Here is a 21970-nt window from a genome sequence, read left to right on the forward strand (position 1 = left end):
AAAATAAAAGCCCACAGAACAATACCTGGCACATATTAATTGGTCAATAAAGTCTATCTCTTATCATTATTGTCTTGATCATTTGAATATGGTGGTATCAGGTATAGTGAGTGATTACTGTGTGCTCTACAGCTACCAACACCCTCAGCTTTGATCACCTCCATCCAGGTTGCAGGAGAAACAATGAAATAGCTCAGCCACTTGTAAATTTTATATAATATTATGAAGAAACTAGATATCCCCTCAGCCTCCAAATGAGTCCTGACTCACACTTACTTTACGATAGAAAATGTCCTCATGAGAAAGGCTTACATTTTTTCAGGAATAACTATTAATTAGACTCCATTTCAATTTGTATTTTTAAACTTGTCCTGTGTCTTAGCCTATATAAGAGCTGTCCATCTCCAAAGATTACTGCTTTTAGGAAACATACAGCCAAAATATATAGAATAGGTAGCACTATTTTATTCATAAAGGCCATTTATGTGTACCATTGAAAAGATGCACAAATATGCTATTATGCGGCAGCAGTGTTATTAGTCACTACCATGCCAATCTAAAATACCTGAGTGGGGAGCTATTATGCAACTTCTGTATAGCTGGAAACAAAATACTCACAAAGCTATCTATAAATTGTTGTACTGATCTGTTTATAGCAAAAAAAAAAAAAGATTTCACGAATTTAAATAGATCAATTAAACTATTTAAGGTGCATGGTTATAATTTTCCTATTTTCTTGTACTTTAGAATCAGATGAGGTCCACACATAATACAATCAGTCAAAAAGTAGTGAAAATAACCAAATTAAAATGGGGCTGAAAATTGGACCATCATTGACATGAAGGAGAAAAACTTCTGGTTTCTAATTTTAAAAAAAGACCATGTTGTAACTAGCGCATATTTTTAAAAGATGATTTCTTCTTTTATTCCAAAATTGACAAATAATACTACCACTCACTTCCTCTTTTAACCAAAAATAATGATTATTTTATGCCTGCCTCAATGGAGGGTTTTGAGGTTATTTGTAGACTTTTGAGTCCTATAGCTGAAAGCTACTAAGTAAATACAAAGTATTAAAATTGAGGATGATAATACAGAGCAAAATTTTTGATCTACATTTACAGTTGGCATATTGCCATACTACCCCTGTGGATTTCTTCTTTCACAGCTCACACTCGATGAAAGGTCACTGTGAAAAAAATCCCACAGGGAGGGAGTTCAAGTAATCTACAATAGAATGTTAGTAATTATGGAAGTGGTATTCTTCCTCTATATTCATTTGAGACTCATTTCTACTAAAGAGAAAAGGAACCATGATTTGTTTAAAATGATGGCTACAGACAACTCAGTCTCAATTCTATAGCCAGGTTACAAAGCAGATTACTGTACTACTGCACAGTTTTTTTCAAAGAACAAATTATTATACAAGCCACCAAGCCAGTATTCAACTATTCTCCAAGATAATATATTCGGAAAAATTATTTTCCAGAGTAACTCATGTTCCTAATATAATAAACTATAGCACTGCAAATTCAAATATAACTAACATTAACATTAGTCACTTACTATGTGAGAACCATTATAATAGGCATTTCACAAACATTATTTTATTTAACTCTATCAATAACCCTATGAGGCAAGTATTACCAACATATTTTCAAATTGGAGAATATGCCACAGGAAATTTCCCACAGTCTAAGAATTTAAATTCAGCCTTCTCACTTCAAGTCCAGTGTTCCCTCCATTATGTCAGATTAAGTTCTCATCTAGCTGTGCCAATAATCAACTTACACATCATTTAACCTCACTGGGACTGAATTTTCTCATCAGTAAACTTAAAGGGTTGATTTATTTCTAGGAGGGTGTGTGTCTTTATAAAATGTACCATTTTAATCATTTTAAAGTGTACAATTTAGTAGCTTCCAATACAACCACAATGCTATCTAATTCCAGAACACTTTACCACACCAAGAAGAAACTCATACCCATTAAGGTCAGCTCTCCATTCGTTTCTTCTCCCAGACGCTGCAATTACAAATTTCTATGGATTTGCCTAACCTGGATTTTTCATATAAATAAATTCATATAATAAGTAACCTTTTGTGTCTGGCTTCTATTACATGGCATAACATTTTCAAGGTTCATCCACATTATAACACATATCAGTACATCAATCCTTTTTACAGCTCAGTAACATCCCATTCTATGTATATAAAACACTTTGTTTATCCATTCATTCACTGATAGACACTTGGGCTTGCTATGATCAGAATGTATTCCTTAAAATTTATATTTTGAAACATAATCACCAACATAACAGTGTTAAAAGGTAGGACCTTCAAGGGGTGATTAAGTTATGAAGACAAAACGCTCATGGAAGCGATTAAGGCACTTTAAAAAGCTTGAAGGAATGGGTGTGCTTGCTCTCTCTTCTCTTCTATTATGTAAAGACACAGCAAGAAGGCCCTCACCAGACACTGAATGCCAGTCCCTACATCTTGAAATTTTCAGCCTCCAGTACTGTAAGAGATAAATATCTGTTCCTTATAAATTACCTAGTCTCAGATATCTTGTTATAGTAGCACAAATGTATTGATACAGGGTTATTTCCATCTTCTAGCTATGAATAGTTCTGCTATAAGTATTTGTGTACATGTTCATGTTTGAGCCTTTGTTTTTAATTCTTTTGGGTATATACCTAGGAGTGGAATTGCAGAGCCTATGGTAATTCTATGTTTAAATTTTGGAGGAACCACCAAACTGTTTTCCACAGGAGCTGCAACATTTTATGTTCCCACCACTAATTATGAAGGTCCCAATTTGTCCACATCCTTACCAACACTTATTTTCCTTATTTGAAAAAAATTATAGCCATGCTAGTGGGTATGAAATATTGTGGTTCTGATTTTCATTGCCCTAATGACTAACGATGTTGACCATCTTTTCATGTTTACTGGCCAACTGAATATCTTCTTTGGAAAAATGTCTATTCGAATCTTTTGCTCATTTTAAAAATTACGTTGCTGGCCAGGCACAATGTCTGGCACTTAGTGACCACCCGTAATCCTGGCACTTAGAGAAGCCTAGGTGGGAAGATAGCTTGAGCCCGGAAGTTCAAGATCAGCCTGGACAACAAAGTCAGATCCCATCTTTACCAAAAACAATTTTTGTAATTAGTCAGGCCTGGTGACAGGTGCCTGTAGTCCCAGCTCTACTGAGGCAGGAGGGTCACTTGAGTCTAGAAGGCTGAGGCTGCAGTGAGCTATGACCGTGCCACTGTACTCCAGTGACAGGGCAACTCTTCTCAAAAAATATTGATAAATAAAATAAAGAAAGAAAATTAGGGTTTTGCGTGTGTTTTTGCTGTTGAGTTATAAGAGTTCTTTATTTACTCTAAATACAAATCCCATAATATGATTTATGTAATTTAAAAATGTTTTCTCCCATTCTTCAGGTTGTCCTTCCAATTTCTTGACGATATCCTTTGATACACAAAAGATTTCGATTTAAATGAAGTCCACTTTATCTTTTCTCTTTTGTTACTCATGCTTTTAGTGTCATATTAAGAATTCATTGGCAGAAAAAAAAAAGAATCCATTGACAAACACACATAAAATCCCTTTTGGCTAAAAATTCCACAACCCTTTGCTCATTCCATAAATAAAGTTGTACCTGGACAATTCTCGTCATTTTACTGTTGAGAACAGTGAAGGTATTATGTTGAGATATTTACTGTACTGCTCTTACCAAGGAAGTAGCAGCACGTTAAATATGGATAAAATTACCCCTTTATAATGGATGGGGTGGAACTTCTTTAAGTTTGAAAGAAACTTCATATCTACTCTATTATAAAGAAGAAACCAAGAGGGGGAAAGAGAAAGAAAGGAGGAAAGGGGCGGAGCAAAATCTCATGGTTTAGGAACCTCAAGAATTAAGAAACACCCACACAGTTTTAAGACATTCTAAACTGTATGTCTAAACATGTTAATCCCTGAAAAGGAAGTCTCACAGCCACAAAAATCAAATAATTTGGCAATTACTAGAATTCCAACAGGATTTACATGAATAGCATTTCTAAAATCTGATTCCATCACTTTAGTCAACATGTTAGTATCTAGTATTTTAAATATGGCTTTAAAGGAAAATGTGCTACTGAAAACTATTTGAAGAAATTAATTATATTTACTAAAAAAAGAAATAAGAAATGGAACATACAAACAACAGAATCCTATGTAGTCATTTAAAATGATGTTGCTGAGTAGAAGCTCATTTACTGACAATAAAAGATGTTGTTTACAATTTAATGCTTTATGAGGAAAGAAAACTAGTTTACAATGGACAGATTTGGAAAGATATATACTAATTAAATATGTCACTCAAAGTGATTACCTCTAGGTAGAATTGTAGGTGAATTTTCTTACATTTTCTGATTTTCCCTCAATGTAAATTACTTGTGTAATTCACAAGTATAAAAGAATTTTTAAAAAGGTAAAATCAAGATTCTTTAAACATGAAATTTATAAACAAGAATTTCTTTCTACATACTCATTTACTATTACATCTTCAACCAGTATATAATTTGTGAAATACCTGTTTTAGTTAACAATCCACAACAATCACAACAAATATATAGTTTCACTGATGTCATAATAGCAGTTACTGACTATATGCAAAATTTATATAAATTCCAAATAGTCAACCAATTTTTAAAAGCTTAAAATATGATATATTTCTACTTCATTGATTATACTTAAGAATCAAACATTTATGAAACAAGCAAGTTAAAAGAGTTTGTAAAAAATTTGATTATATTAATCCTGTCTGTCTCTTTTTTGTGCTGATAGCAAAGGGTGGGATAGTCGGTGAGATAAAGGATAACACTGCTTCATCAACCCTGTTTCTATCCCTTTGTTCATCTACGACCCTAGTTATGGTATATCCCTACTGCCTTATGAATATCATTCTCCAACATATGATAAAATAACTACAATTGACTGTTCTCTTTCAGCAGATCCTCAAATATATCCAGATACAGACCAAAAACACAGAACTGATGGTGCTGAGTTGATGCTAAATACCCAAAAAGAAAATACACAAACCAGACTCATAATCAGTAGGCATCTTAGGATAGCCACATTTCCAAATAAGTCCAGTGATGTAAGACTTGAGGATCTGATTAAATCCTTAAAGCACTTTAGTTTTTTAATATATGGACAAGACATTTCCGAAAGGTTGCAGTTTTGGATCAAAAGTATTAGGGACAGTTGAGAAACTGTGAAAAACAAAAATAAAGAGAAGATTTTATATAAAAACTTAATAGAAGAATCTTCCCTTTCCCAATACCATCAAAACAGCCAAAAGTGTCCAACAATTTGTTCTGAGAAATATAGTTACCATTATTCTTCCTCTTCATGTAAGTTTAACTTCCATTAAATAATTATCATATAAAAGAAAGAAAAAAATCTGAAAAAACTATAATCTTCACAATCCATTAAAGACATATTTAAGTATTCACACAGTAACTAACACTGTAAACATGCTTAAAATCTTATTTAAACTATGCCAGGAAAAAAAAGTGTTTGTCGACTCCTTTTATTGCCAAAATAATTGGGACTAGATTCAATATTCAATAATGCAATTTATTCATAAGAAAACTTAATCTAGACATCTTTACCTTGTCTTGAAGGCAAAATTTATAATAATCCCCTCAAAATCAGAACACTAGATTCAGAAGAGCAATTCAGAAAATCACCACTGATGTTTAAAAGCTAATAATTCAAACAACATATAAAAATTTCACATGAAATTAATACTCCACTATTTCCAGCGGTTGCTGGGTATATTATCAACTAAGGAAGCAAGAGATCAAGGAGTAGCCACTGGACACATGTTGGGAACTCCTAGGATACAGAATAAATCTTCATATAATTAGACCACTGCAGTTTCCAAGCTGATGCAGGGTAAAGGTTCAGAAGAGATCAGCTTTCAAGTTTTACAGGTATCCACTTCTTTGTCTTAAAGGATAAACTGTATACCTGATCAAGCCACAAAGATCTGAACATTCAAATTAAAAGTCCCTGAGCGATCCTGGAAAATAATGCATATATGTGAGGCTCCTTTACAAACCTCTAGGGAAGCTGTATTAGTCCATTTCCATACCACTTTTAAGAACTGTCCAAGACTGGGTAATTTATAAAGGAAAGAGATTTAATTGACTCACAGTTCAGCATGGCTGGGAGGCCTCAGGAAACTCACAATCATGGCAGAAGGTGAAGGGGAAGCAAGGCACCTTCTTCTCAAGATGGCAGGAAGGAGAAGTGCCAAACAAGCGGGGAAGAGCCCCTCATAAAACTATCAGATCTCCTGAGAACTCACTATCACAAGAACAGCATGGGGGAACCACCCCCATGATTCAGTTGCCTCCACCTGGTCTCTCACTTGTTATGTGGGGACTATGGTGATTGTGAGGATTATAATTCAAGATGAGATCCGGGTGGGGACACAAAGCCTAACCGTATCAGAGACTATGGCTAGGTTCCAGCTATATTTCTAGATAGTTTCTCCCTCTCCATCACTGACCACCCTGCCCCCAAACACACATAACCAATATCCTCACTTTCCACCTGGCCCAATTTAGATTCCAGGGTCAGTTACTAAAATTTACTCTTTTGTAGACATAGGCACATCTCTTTTTCTTATCCCCTTTCACTGGAAACACCTCATAAAGATAAAACTGTGATTAAACCCAGTTATCCACCTACTCCACATGTGCACCTGAGCAATTAAAAATAGATGAAGAAAAATATACAGCCTGCTAACAGTTCTTCTCTCAAATTCATGATCACATATCACAACTGGGAAATCAGCACTGTGTAGTAACAGTAAAATACCCTAAAATATCTAGTTTGTTCATATGTCCAATATCCAAGATTAACTATTTCACACTTTGTTCTCTGTCCTCAAACCTATTAGGACTGCCCCATTCTCCCAACCTCATGAATGCAGCGTTGAGAAAACAGAAGCAATCAGACCATTAAACTTTATCTTTCCACCATCAAAACCACCTACCTTGACCCATACTCTTTTTCTCTACTGAAAACAAATTAAATGTTCCCACTCCAATCAGTCCAACTTTTCCATTCAGAGATGCTCTAAATCTCACACCTCACTTTCTCAAGAAGTGTATTAATATATCCCTCTCCATTCTGCATCATTTTCTTCCCCCATGGATCTGTAGAATCTGCATACAAACCTCCTCTAATATCTCCAGTTACTGAATCCACATTCCCCTACATCAACTGTCCTATTTCCCTACTTTTTGAAAGAGTTACCTGTATCATTGTTTCCACTTTCTCACCTCATATTCTTTACTCAGTTTATCTCAATCAGGTTTCCTTCTCCTCCTCTCTATTGTTATTGAAATCATTATTGTCTAGGTTATCAGAGAAGTCCACTTTACGAAATCCGACAGTCACATGTCTGTTCTTCTCTTTTCTGACCTCTCAAATAGCATTCAATACTGCCCTTCATCTTGAAATATTTTCTTCTCCTTTCCCACAAAGTGATCACCAATGATCTCCATGTCACTAAATTCATTTTTTAACACTATATAGTGATTATAAGCTCAGGCTATGGAGTCAGACAGACCTGGGTTCAAATTATGACACCATCACTTTCTAGTATCCAATTTAAAGAAAGATGCTTAATCACTGAGTCTTAGTTTCTTGATCTACTTAACAGGAAAATACTAGCACCTACTTCATGGCTGTGAGAAGTATCTTCTTTCTCTGCCCCTACTTCCCTCTAATTTTACTTAGTAGCAACATGTGACATGATTCACCCCTAACAAATGCTCTCTTCCTTTGGTGTTTGGCTGTTCCCTTCCAATCACTCATAAGCTCCTCCGATTCTACTTGCCGTTTAAATGTTAGCATTCATGGAGTTCTATATCTTCTAAGTAATTTCTTCCATTCTCATGCCTGAAATTATAATCTCAATGATTTCCAAACCTCAATGTCTAGTCTACAATTTTCTCCCATGTCTCAGGCTACAAACCTAACAATCTCCACCTGGATATCTCAGGTACCTTAATATTTAAAATGCTCAAAAGATAAACCTCTGTCCTCTTTCATATGCTTTTTTCTCCATCTGAAAACTCCTCTGCCTGTCAGTTTCTAATTCCTTGCTATTGGTTTCCATTTACTTCCTCCTTTGTACTAGTCATCAAACTTATATTTACTGGCTTAACAAATGTATTTCCTACTGGCCCATAAACTCCATGATAGAAAATAAAACCTGCCTATATCACGAATACTTTGCCTAGCAACTCATATGTGTAAATGTTTAAAAAATATTGCATGAACTGAATTCAAGATGTTTAAAAAGTTACTGCATAAATATTTGCTTTATTGAATTTAGCATTTTACTTGTCCAGATGTCTAATTCATTAATACTTTTATGTCAAAATATTTATGTCATTCATTTACATTATTGTCATTTCTAATACATGAAAATACATCAAATGAAATTTAAAGGTTCTTCTAAACATATTCTGTTTTTAAAATTCTACAATTATCAACTGCCTCTGGATTTCAGAGACTACAGGATTCAGAAGTTAGAAAAGACAAGTGAAGACAGTATTTGCTTCCTTACTGAGGAATCACACAAATTTTTAAAAAAAGAATTTTAGTAAAACAATGATGTTTTAATTCTGAATTGCCTAAAATGTTTGGAGTATTTTTAACAGAGATTTTCTCCTCCAAGTCTCTATTATCATTTTCTCCACATAGATACCAACCTCTAATGGTGTATTAATATTGTGTATTTTCACTCATCAAAGTTAAGTAGCATCTGAAACAATATTTTTGTTAGCTTATAAAGTCTCATTATGGATAAATGCAGACTTTCCATTTGACAGCCTGAAATATGAAAAAAAAAAACTACACACACACACACCCACAAACATGGAGGAGCTTTGCTTTACATTATGCAGGAGTTATATACATATGATTTGTATCAATATACTTGACTACATAATACTGTCTTTTAAAAAGTCATGTTGACCACAACCCGCCCCCCACAAAAATATATTAACTAGAGGGAAAACATTTCTGTATTTGCTCTTATTTAGAAAACATAAAACCTTGAAAGATAATTTCACTGAGAAATTGATCACAATGAAAAAGGATACAAAACAAACTAAGAATCAGAAAACTAGAGCCATAAAACCTTAAAAATATTTAAATAAATTTGATTCCAAAGAAGCAGGTTTTGTTTTCAACGTATCTTGGCAATTATCTAACAAATAAGAATTATTTCTATTTTTTCTAACTGCTTAAGTATTTGATCAGACTGCTTCTACATGTTCTATAATAAAATAAAATACACATAACAAAAGCTTGTTTAATTTGTACATTAATGTAATACAAATGTTTAAAAGAGAGAGCACTATAATATTACAAAAATATATGGGATTTTTACTGGTCTCCTAAAATCCAAGGTAATTAATTGCCTAGTTATTAAAGAACCTATTTTTGAAATAGCAGCATTACAACCTTCTCCAGAAGTTATGAAATCCTCTGAATGCAACCTTTGCATTTCTGTGTGTATTCCCCAAAATGATTTTGGAAAGCCATTTATCAAACTATAGAAGATGTTTTGTTTTATTTTGGTTTATACCCTTTCACACAGTAATCATCCTCTGAGGAATAACCCTAAATCGTAAGAAGGCTTCATTCATTAATTCATTAATTCATAATGCATAAATGTTTACTGAGCATCTAAGTATATATACACAAAGATGTTTATTACAACATAACAGGAAATTACTAGAAACAAACCCAGTATTTGACAGAAGAAAAATTAAGAAATCCTAGTATGTCTGTCATAGCCATAATATAGTCATTTAAAATATATTAATGATGAATATGAAATAATATGAAAAATGATTTGTTATAGCATTAAGGGAAAAAAGGCAGAATATAAACTCAAACAAGTTATATGATCAGATTCTGGGGAAAAAAGTTTGTATTAAATAAACACTGAAATAAAATAAACAGATTGCCTGCATCTTCGTGGTAAGTCTAGCCAGTTTTCCTTCCAAATTTCTATAATTTTTAAGTTTTCTACAATAAACACATACAGCTTTGGTAACAGAAAAATGAATCACAATGATTTTATAACAAAGGCAAGCAACATTAAAAAATCATTTCACTTAAGAGAGGACAATAAAATTATTCCTGTTTACAGATGACACATCCTGTATGTTAAAAAAAAAAAAACCCTTAAAATGCCACAAAAAGTAAAACAACAAAAAACAAACAAATGAAAAAGAACAAATTCAGTAAAGTAGGATTCACCTTACAAAATCACCATACAAAAATCAGATGCATTTCTTCACAAAAATAATAATCTAGCTGAAAAAGAAACCAAGAAAACAATCCTATTTATGTGCTCCCACTTTCCCAGCCACCACTCCTCTTTCCAGCCCCTTCCTACTATACCATTGCTAAGAGAGTAAAAAGAATAAAATGCCTAGAAATAAATACAACCAAGGAAGTGAAAGATCTGAAAACTATAAAACACGAATTAAAGAAATTGAAGATGACAGAATTAAGTAGTAAGATATCCCATGTTCATGGATTGGAAGAATTAATATTGTTAAAATGCCCATACTGCCTAAAGCAATATACAGATTCAGTGCAATCCTATTAAAATTCCAATGGCATTTTTCACAGAAATAGAGAAAAAAAATTCTAAAATTTGCAGGGAATCAAAAAAAGACCCTGAATAACCAAAATCATCTTGACAAGGTAAAATAAAGTTAGAGGTATCACACTTCTTAATTTTAAATTACATTTCAAAATTATAGTAACCAAAACAGTATGATACTGGCATAAAGCCAGACACATACACAAAAGGAATACTACAGAGAGCCCAGAAATAACCCAAGTATGCACGTTCAATTAATTTTTGACAAGGCCACCAAGAAGATGCAATAACTAAAGAATTGTCTCTTTAATAAATGGTGCTGGGAAAACTGAATATCCATGTGCAAAACAATGAAACTGGACTTTTACACCATACACAAAAATCAATCTCAAAAGAGATAAAAGACCTAAACATAAGATCTGAAACCACAAAACTCCTAGAAGAAAGCACAGAGAAAAAGCTCCTTGACGTTGGTCGTAGTCATATTTTGAATTATCACACCAAAAGCTTGAGATATAAAAGCAAAAAATAAACAAGTAGAACTACATCAAACTAAAAGCTCCTGTACAGCAGAGGAAACCATCCACAACAAATACAGCCTATGGACTGGAAGAAAAATTGCAAACCATGTATCTGATAAGGGGTTATTATTCAACATGTATAAGGAACTCACACAATTCAATTAGCAAAATAATAATAACTTGATTCTAAAAGGGAAAAGGACCTAAATAGACATTTCTCCAAAGAAGACATAAGAATGGCCAGCAGATATATGAAAAGATGTTCAGTATCACTAACCATTAGGAAAATGCAAACAAAACCAAAATGAAATATTATCTCACACTTGTTAGAACAACTATTATCAAAAACACAACAGATAACAAATGCTGGTTAGAATGTGGAGAAAAGGGAACCCTTCTACACTGATGGTGGAAACATAAATTAGTATAGCCATTAAGGAAAACAGTTTGAAGGTTCCTCAAAAAATTAAAACTAGAACTACCAGGAATCTCCTGCTTGGTATATATCCAAAGAAAATGAATCCAGTATATTGAGATATCTGCAGGCCCATGTTTGTTGTAGCATTATTCATAACAGCCAAGATATGGAAACAACATCCTAAGTATCTATCGATAGATAAATTGTGATATGTGTATGTGTCCATATGTGTGCACATATATATATATGTACATATACGTATATATGATGCCCAAACACACACACAAAGAAATATAATTCAACCTTGAAACAGGATATACTGCCATTCGGAACGACATGGATGAATCTGGAGGACATTATGCTATGTGAAATAAGACAGACATAGAAAAATACTGCATGATCTCACTTATATGTAGAATTTTAAAAAACTGCCTAGTTGAACAGTGGTTATCAGAGACAAGGAGAGGGAGAAAACGGGGAGAAGCACGTCAATGCATATAAACTTGCAGTTACACAGGATAAATAAGTCTAAAGATCTGATGTACATCATGAGGACTATAGTTATGTACTGTAAAGTAATATTTTTCCGGGAAAATAGATACTAGGTGCTTTTATCGTACACACAAAAAAGCTAATTATGGCAGGTGATGGATGGGTTAATTTTTGTAATGGCAGCAATCATTTTACTATGCATATTTATAACAAAATAACAAGTTGTATACCTTAAATATATACAATTTAAAAAGCCACTCAACAATGTTAAACATGTGAGAGGATACTTTTTTTTATATTTGAATTACATCCTATCAGTTGAATTATCTTCTTTGTATGTCTAAGGGTGAGAAAGTATCCTTTAGTGTGATTTATTCTAATAAAGATATGATATGGGATACCTCAACAACAACAAAAGGAAAATTCAGACCAATTCATGTACATAGCTGTGAAGGTCCTTCCAAATTAGTCAATACTAACAACACCTTTAAAATGAAAATATTTTAAATTTCTACAAGAATTCATGATTTGAATAGCATACATATTTTTCTCTGAGAAACTTGTCTTAAATAGATCTGAGGACATCTTTTCTTTTCACCTGATATAGCTTATTTGCTCACAAGACATCAACATCATTGATTTCATGTAGCCCTTACAATAGTATTTGTTAATAAAGGCAGCCTCTGTTGAACTGACACCATTTATAACTTTACTCACTACATAAGAGTAAATGGTGTTTCTAATTGACTAAAAATGTAAAATTGTTTTGACTTAAATCAAATAAAGAGAAAAGAGAAAAATTAAATCTAGAATCCCTGTAACTACAACCCTATGAAGAAAACAGCAACATTACATTTTAGAATAGCTTTCAACACCTTGAAACATATATACACATTACAAGATCAGCAGCTAAATTATTACATAAACAAAATGATATAGCATCCTACTGATGAACTAGAACTCAAATGAAATTGCCTGGATTCAAATCCTAGTTCTACTGTTTACTAGCTGTAAAACATGGGAATATTATTTAACTTCTCTGTGCTTCCATTTGTCCATTTATCAATAAAATATGAATAAGAAATCATGCCTGGAAGAAATGTTTTAAATATAAAAGGAGGTGATACCATGTGTAACACAGAGTAAACACTTTAAAAAAAGGACTTTTGCCCAATTTTTCACACTAAACAAAATATGTCATGTATTTTGGAAATAAGAATGAAGAACTCTTAGTAAGAAAACTGGTATTAAGAGTCCCAAATTCATTCAAAATCGTAATTACCTCTATATAAAGTACTTACTGCAACCTGTTTATCTAATTTAACAGTGAGATAAATAAAATTCTACTGTCAAGGTCATTTTACCTCAGTTGTTACAAAAGAAAAAAAAAGAAACATAAGGATCCTTTCTCATAAGATACACAAATAAAACGTGGAATCCCTGTATTAATAAAATAGGTTTGTCTTCAACAGTAAATTTACTGGGGGAAAAATGTACTAAAGTTAAGAGAAAATTTTAAGTATTTTAAGATATTCAAAGTTCAAGTGCTGGTGTCAGTCAAAATATCATTTGTTACAAATGACATCATTGCTCTCTACACAAAGAACTTTCATCTGACTACAATTGGCCTAGAACTAGATACATCACAAACTAATAGAGCCATGGACTATTTTCTTTTTTCTCAGAAAGAAATTAATACAAGTGACAGAATGTAACAAAAAAGTCAATAATGTAAAAGCTTTTAATATATTTTATTTTGGCAAATGATCATATACAAATTTAAAAAGCCAAATCATGATGATTTCATTTATTTGTTCTATACATATGTGATTAATAAGCATTAACTTTGTTTATGGAAATAAGAGAACTCTATTGTTCTATACAGATTAGAAATGTAAACACTTAGCATTTCCTTGAACTACTGACTTCACAAATTATGCCAGTGTTATTTCAAATAACACTGTGAAGGCCAGAAAAGGTTAGACAGGCAAAGCACTCTACTGCCCCCTAATGAAATAAACTTTAAAAATAATTTGGAAAACTTTTCGAGATTATCTGTGAACAGGAAAATAATCTCACTTTGTTCAACACAGTAGACAAACACTAAGACAATTAACCAAAAACAACTAGAATGAATATCAAAATACTGCAGGAAAGCTACAATCACCCAGTTTTTTGTGATAAAATTAGTAGAAAAACAGGAAAGGCTTGAGACAGAAATGTTCTAAGAAAGAAGACCACAGTCACACAGTGTTATCCAGTGTGATAGCAATTACAAATTCACTGCAGGCTACATTTTTCATGTGTATGTTGGAAGTGAAAAAGAAGAAAAGGAGCTCCTTATAAACCACACTCTTCAGTGAATTACAGTAAGTTTTCAGTTCAACAGCTCAAAAGTAAACACCACCAAAACACTCCCTCACAATCTAGTGACTCTAATCCTCACAGTTGTTTAATATATGTATATTTTCAGGATAACAACCCTGTAAAATACACATATATGAGAACTGTACCCAATGCTTCCTGTTTTATACAAACACTAATTTCATAAGTATGACAGTTTTCTACTTTAAGATACTTTATATCATAAACTAAGCACTAATCCCTTTTAATCTTTCTTTTTATAAAAGCTCTCCTTTCCTTTAATAAACTTGTTTTCTAAAACATGCTCTATACCCTCATTCTTTTTACTTAATATTCCAACCTGTGAAGAATTCTCATCTCAGAACAAAGTAAATATTTGAGAGAAAAGTAGTTTATGGTCCTTAATAACAGCAGTTACATAAAAATCAACATAAGGAATAAGATGAAGAGAACAATGAACAGGATGCCAAGTCATAAAAACAAGAAGATAAACATCATTCTCAGCAAACTGACACAAGAACAGAAAATCAAACACCGCATGTTCTCACTCATAGGCGGGTGTTGAACAATGAGAACACATGGACACAGGGAGGGGAGCATCGCACACTAGGGTCTGCCGGGGGAAACCAGGGGAGGGAGAGCGGTGGGTAGGGAGTTGGGGAGGGATAACATGGGGAGAAATGCCAGATACAGGTGGTGGGGAGGAAGGCAGCAAACCACCTTGTCATATATGTACCTATGCAACAATCTTGCATATTCTTGACATGCACCCCAAAACCTAAAACGCAATAAAATATATATAAATTAAAAAAACAAGATGATAAACAAAGGAAAGAGCAATAAATCCAGGCAGCAGTTCGTTAAGGAAAACAGGTATAGTAGTTAACTGTTCCTTTACAGCTAGGGCACACCATATCACTTGGAGATGGTATGTTTTTGCCCAGGTGGTGGTAGCTCTATACTTCATTATGTGTCTATTGTTTAGGAGATACGACACACAGGCACTAAATGTGTACAATGCTATAAAAGAGAAAGGCAATAAAAAGAAGTCACTTAATGAAAGGAAAGTATCCTTTATGTATGTGTGCTTCTGCTCTTCTTCCTCAGTGTATTTGTTAATTAAAATGGTGCTCTAGCTCTGCAAGTTATAAGGTTAATCAATGTGCATATATACATCTATTCAAATTTTCAAAATACGAACACATAGAAAAATACAAATGTACTCAAGCTCATATTTCAAATGAATCAGATTTCACATCTAGATATTCACATCTTTCCTGAATAATCTGAATGTCTTATTTACATGGCAGTCTTACTTGAAGCATTATTCTTTTATTCCTACAGCCTAAAAATATAACAGACACATAGGCATACTTTGAAGATATAAGAAAGATGCTAGAAGGACTTGGGAAAGGACTTTGGAAATGCTTCCAAAGTCAAGCGTTGCAGAAGTCATGATGCTTAAAGCATATCCAAGATATGTGGTCAAAATAGTATACTTCCAAAGTATAAAATGCTTTTAGCTACACAGACTTAACATTAGGTAGTGATGAAAAACAAAACAAAGGAAGTATACAGCTACTTGGAATGTGCATGTATGTATGTATTTTCATTCCAGTATACCCTACTGAGTTCCAGATCATTATCCTATACCTAAAGGAATACCTTACTCAGTTCATGGAAGAAAAAAAAAAGAGACTTTCCAAGCTCTTTTTCCTCTCCCTTATTTCCTGTAAGCATACATATGAAAAATATAATCAAGAAAAAAGGGGGAGGGAATGCAAGGAATGAGGGAAGACATAATAATTTCATTAGGAAATAAACCGAGAACTTTGAATTAAAACAAATGGATTTATTTTAGCAAAAAATAAAAAGTTTTATTGATGTTGATGATAGCCAGCATTTATGTAGCACATGCTGTAATACTAGGCACTGGACTAAACACTTTACATATACTAGGTATTCAGTCTTCATAAAAATTGTGTGGATGGATACTATTACCTATATTTTACAGATAAAGAAACTGAGAATCAAGGATTAAGTAATTTGCCCAAGGTTACACTACACTAAACTGCAGAGCACACAGTAGTCCCCCCACCTCCCCTGTGGGGATACATTCCAACACTCCCAGTGGAGGCCTAAAACCATGAATAGTACTGAACCCTATATATGCTGTTTTTTCCCATATATACAAACCTATGATAAAGTTAAATTTATAAATAAGGCACTATAAGAGATTAACAACAGTCATAATAAAATAGAACAACAACAACAACATAGTGTAATAAAGTTATGTGAACATGGTCTCTTTCTCTCATCTTACTGTACTGTACTCACTATTTCAAACGGCAGTTGACCCCAGGTAACTGAAACTACAGAAGGTAAAACTGCTGATAACAGGAAACCACTAGACATACTGTGTAACAGCTTGACTCTAACCACTAAGTTCATGTTACTTTCCAGTGAAAATGTGTGAAACAAAATGATACTTTTGAAAGATTGTAATAAACTAATAAATTCTATCTAAGACTCAAGTCAATTGCACAGAATTTTATAGTAATATAACCTGGGCTAGGCACTTGTTAAAGACGCCAGAAATGTGGCTAATATATGAAAGTTTTAACAAAAAAGGAATAATATTTGCATCTTTCAATTCCTATTAGAAACATCTCTTCCACTATTATCACATTCGGCCACTGTAATCTCCTTCCTCAGATCTTCCCTACTACCTCACTCTCAATTTTATTTTGTCTTAAGATGAGATAGCCTTATCTACTTAGGAGGAAAAAGTCACTCCTTCTCTTCTATCTTAAAAGATAATCAATTACAATATAAAATATGATTAAAAGCTCTTGTCATATCTGAAAGATATATTTCCCTATATGCCACATATGAAAAACTATTTTATAGCAATGCTTTGATCTTTAATAATCATGTTCAAGTTGTTTTGAAATTAATAATAAAGTAAAAAGCACCATGTGGTGTAAAAAATCTATTTCTCAAAAGCTGGGACTTAAATACATGCAGGCATACTACACACGCACACAAAATAAAAATACAATTAAGGACCACAAACAATATTTGCTCTACTACATATATTCAGCTTCAAACATGAAACACTCAGCAATACCCACAAATACCTAAAACATTAAAATTGTAATTCTGTATGGTCCTCACCAACTTTTTTTACTATAGAATTTAAAAGAAGACATTATGAAATATTTTTGTAAGAAAGGTACCTTGCAAGATAAGCTATTTCTTGAGATAGGTAAGTAATAGTGATATTTAAATCTGACATCAGTATCTGTCAAAAAAGATACATTTATTAATAATTGTTTAACTCAACTATGTTTAAATTTTAAATCCAGAGAGCAAAGACTGCTAAGAATAAAAAGGGTAAGTAAGAAAAAAGGGTAAGTCCTAACAAACAAAATAAATTGTTTTAAGGGCATGTCATTTCTTACCTTTGAATCTTCATTGTTCACTCCGAGTTGTAATACAGCTTGAGGAGATTTTAGTTTTGCTTGAGCAGAGTGAGCCATCTGAAGGTTAAGCTGCCATCCAACCGTCTCTAGCTTTAAAAGACAGGTGCAGATTGGAATCAGATGGTAAGGAAGGAAGAAAACAGTCAACTTTAAGCAAATCTCCACTCAGCAGGAATGTATACGGATAGCCTGGGCTTCAGAGAAAGTCAGTTCCAGGGCTCCTTTAACCTGCATATTCTGCGAATTCTCCCTTTGGACTTATTAGATTGGCCTCAAGCCCCACCTGTCAAATTTAACAACAAAAGTCTTCTTTAAATATACTCTATTCTAAAAATAAAAAATTCTAATACCAAGCAATGAAATATGCTAAAAGAGCCGATGATTTTAAAATATTAAATAGTAAATTACTATTTTTAAATAGTATTTTTTAAACTAATGATTTTTAAATAGTTACAAATTTCAACCAGTAAACAGCATAAATAGGTGAAAAGCATTTTAATGAATTCCCATTATCTTTCAAAAATCTTTACATTAGGTACTATACAGGTAAGATTTGCTTTTTTTCTTTAATTTAGAGGGAAACTAAAGTATTCTGATAGTAAGACATTCACACCTTTAGATACAATGAATTTAAGTAGGCAGAGAATTGATATCTATTACCCAGCAAATGTTATCCAACAGACTATCATATTTTCCAAGTTACTCTTACTATCATTCCCAGTTATGAAAGAAACTAATCAGAACATTTCCTTTGAATTTATTAATTAACACAACAGCAAAATTTTAATCAAGACAAAAATAGTAAAGGAAGACTAACGCAGAGTTAACTTTTCTTATAAATTATTAAGGAGCATAGATGTGGCTTTATGCTGAACTTGACAGTTTATTGGTGCTTCCAGCATCAGAAGTATAAGGTTTTAGATTTAATTTCCTGTAAATCTCAAGCATCAATATTTAGGGAAGTTTTGTGAAATGCAGTTGTCATATGCCTCTGACAACATGACCCTAATAATAGATTTAGTAAAACTACCTTAGCAATACTGGGTAAGAATGGCAGGCTCACAACAATTTTTCCTTGACTAGAATACTAATCACTTAATTTGAAAGACTGTTCAACAGTTAGAATCACAGCAGTGACTAAAAGCCAAGTTGGAAAGAGAGCAATGAAAGTATTATCTATTTGAGAGAGGATGTGATGAGAAAATAAAGATACAGTTCTGTTCTTTCTGGCACTAAACCTTTTAGAGGTTATGGGTAAAAAAGGAGATGTTGTAGAGATATAATCTATAACATCTCTATAATACCTAATAAAAAATCAATTTAATGGTACACGTTAAGTAAGGATTCTTTACATACTGATAAAAACACTGATTATGGTAAGCATAGTCTCTGATACCAGCCTGCCACTATTATCAAAAGTCACAAGCAATAGACCCTCCAATGAAACACGAATAAATACCATAACCATTCCCATACATAAAAAAGCATTTGCATACATGTTGTCTTAATTGAAAAGCATATTCTAGGTATTCACATGGATCTGTAGGATGTTGCATTTACCTTATTTAATTGATTCTATCCCTCTACAGTAGGCACTTAACATAACTAATGAAGAGAAATATTAAGTGAATAAATTAAAACACACAACCTACTGGGATCAGGCCCTGATATTAACTAGTGTAGGCTTAGGCTCTGCATAGAGATGATGCAGACAAATTAAAAAGAACTCTAAATTTGAAGCCTATGCTTTGGTTCATGCTTAAGCTATCACTAGCTATGTGACCCTGGCTCTCAATTTCCTCATATAAAATGGAAATAAATCTATCTGAACTACCTATGTTTCTGGGTTACTGATAATATCAAATAACATGCACACTCAAAGGATTTGGGAAACTATACAGTATTATAAATATAAGGCATTTTGGTCACCTAATTTGTTCTATAGTATCTTCCAAACATTTTTCAAATATTTTCCAAAATTCATGACTCATCTCATCATCCACATATTCTCAGACTACAACAATGGTCTTCTAACTGGGCTACCTGCCCCCTATAGAACCACATCTCATCATCCCATTTCCCTTCTGAAAATTCTCCAATAGCTCCTTTCTACCTACAAAATAAAATCCAAATTCAAGTTCTAAGTCTAATATACAAAACCCCTCAGGATGTCATAACTACTTTTCCAGTCCTATGTTCTAAAACACATTACTAATTATCTGTAATTTAGACACACTAAACCAAATAAGATTCCCAGAACACACTATGCTGTTTCACATGTCTATTCTTTGGCTCCAATGTCACCTCCTCTGTGATTTTTCTCCTTTCCCTTCCCTCTGCAGTCTGCTACTCTGTTCCCTGAACACTCTGCATCTTTCTCTATTAACATTTAGATCAGTGTATTGTAATAATTTGCCTACATGTCTATCTCCTCAGAGTAGACTGTTATCTCCATTAGGAGACGGCTGGAATCTTATTCACGTTTATATCTTTGTGACCTACAACAGCCTCTGACAAAGTCAACCCTAAAGATTCTTCTCAAACAAGTGATCAATCACATAACATATACAAACTTTCAAGAAAAAGTATTCACAAGAAAATGAATGCCTGAAAGGGGAAGAAAAAAGCTGTATTTCCACTCAGATATGGCTTTGGTAGGAGGCGGGATTGCAACCTATACAGCTAACATTTGGTTGGTTCTTCACATATACAAACATACACACACACACACACACACACACCCCTCCCACTTGTCACACATACAATATTATCTGCAGACCTGAGCTTATCCAGAAATCCTTTTTATAATGAGTAAACATTACCCTAGCTTTCATTTGGTTTGCTCAGTGGCAGCTGAGTGTGGGCTGTGAAGTTCCATACTAATTGACCTTAAGCAAGTTACACATTCACCTCTTTGAGCCTCCGTTCCCTCATCTGCAAAATGGAGACAATAAAACCTGCCTCACTAAGTTGTAAAGGGTTAAATGGTACATTGTCAAATATTGAGGTAGTGGCGCCTCCTTTCCCAATTTCTCCAATTAAGTGTTCTGTCCAATCTGTATATTCTCTCCCCAACTAGATATGTGTATATTTATAATATGGCTATGAGTTAGCCTTCTTTGCTGGTATTATAAATTATCTTTTGAAAATACAACTTAAAATATATATCACAAAAGTACTGTGTGATACTATACTTATCAAGTATTCTGATTTTAAAACTATAAGCCAAATTATATATTTTAAACATATTTACAATGTTCTACTTATTATATTCATTTTAGAAAATTATTAAAAAGCCATATGACAAAAATATACAACTCTAATTTTAAAAGTTACTAACTAGAGATAGGTACACAATGGCCAGCCTGCAAACCTCATGTTAATCAAGACTTTGTTACTTATTCACAAAACTACTTAGCCAAGTGGCCAGAAGAAAGGACAAACTGGAGTCATCACTTAAATATTTTGGATCACAGACTATTTAATAACTGAATGAAGAATATAGAAATTCATCTCAGAATGATGTATACACGTTCATCTAATTTGGATAATTGCATCCAGTTTTGAAAGACTCATGTACTACTCACTCCCTAAGTCGAACCAAGTAAATAACTTCTAGATTAGAGTTTCTTTGGCCTCAACTAACAGTAAGAATGACTGACATAACAAATGTCCAGAAGACAGAGAAGTAGGATCAATAAATTAATAAACCGCATTCTCAGTCGCTGGGTAGCAGAAAACTAATAAGTAAACTGTGTCACTACTTGTCTTGCTTTATTTTCTTAGGGCTTTTTGCCATCTATCATAAAATATACAGTATTTATTTGTTTGTTGACTATCATAAAATATACAGTATTTATTTGTTTGTTGACTACCACCTAAAATTCTAAACTTCTCGAGGATAAAGGTTTTTGTCCTTTTTATCATTGCTATATCCAGAGCACTTAGAATAATGCCAGCATACAGTAGGCACATTCTAT

At 33.1% G+C, this 21970-nt stretch overlaps 1 protein-coding gene across 8 annotated transcripts in view; it reads right to left on the reverse strand.

The window, feature by feature from the left end:
- COMMD10 (COMM domain containing 10) overlaps positions 1-21970 on the reverse strand; it is a 210767-nt gene that overhangs the window by 143698 nt on the left and 45099 nt on the right. For 6 of the 8 annotated variants that reach the window (XM_078365026.1, XM_002744683.7, XM_078365029.1 and 3 more), the window contains exon 5: positions 17970-18080. The exons of the other annotated variants lie outside the window; for them this stretch is intronic. In XM_078365026.1, coding sequence (XP_078221152.1) covers positions 17970-18080 — 111 coding nt within the window. The remainder of the gene's footprint in view (positions 1-17969; positions 18081-21970) is intronic. 8 annotated transcript variants of the gene reach the window in all.

This window comes from Callithrix jacchus, chromosome 2 (assembly GCF_049354715.1).
Source record: "Callithrix jacchus isolate 240 chromosome 2, calJac240_pri, whole genome shotgun sequence".
Taxonomy (NCBI): Eukaryota; Metazoa; Chordata; class Mammalia; order Primates; family Cebidae; genus Callithrix; species Callithrix jacchus.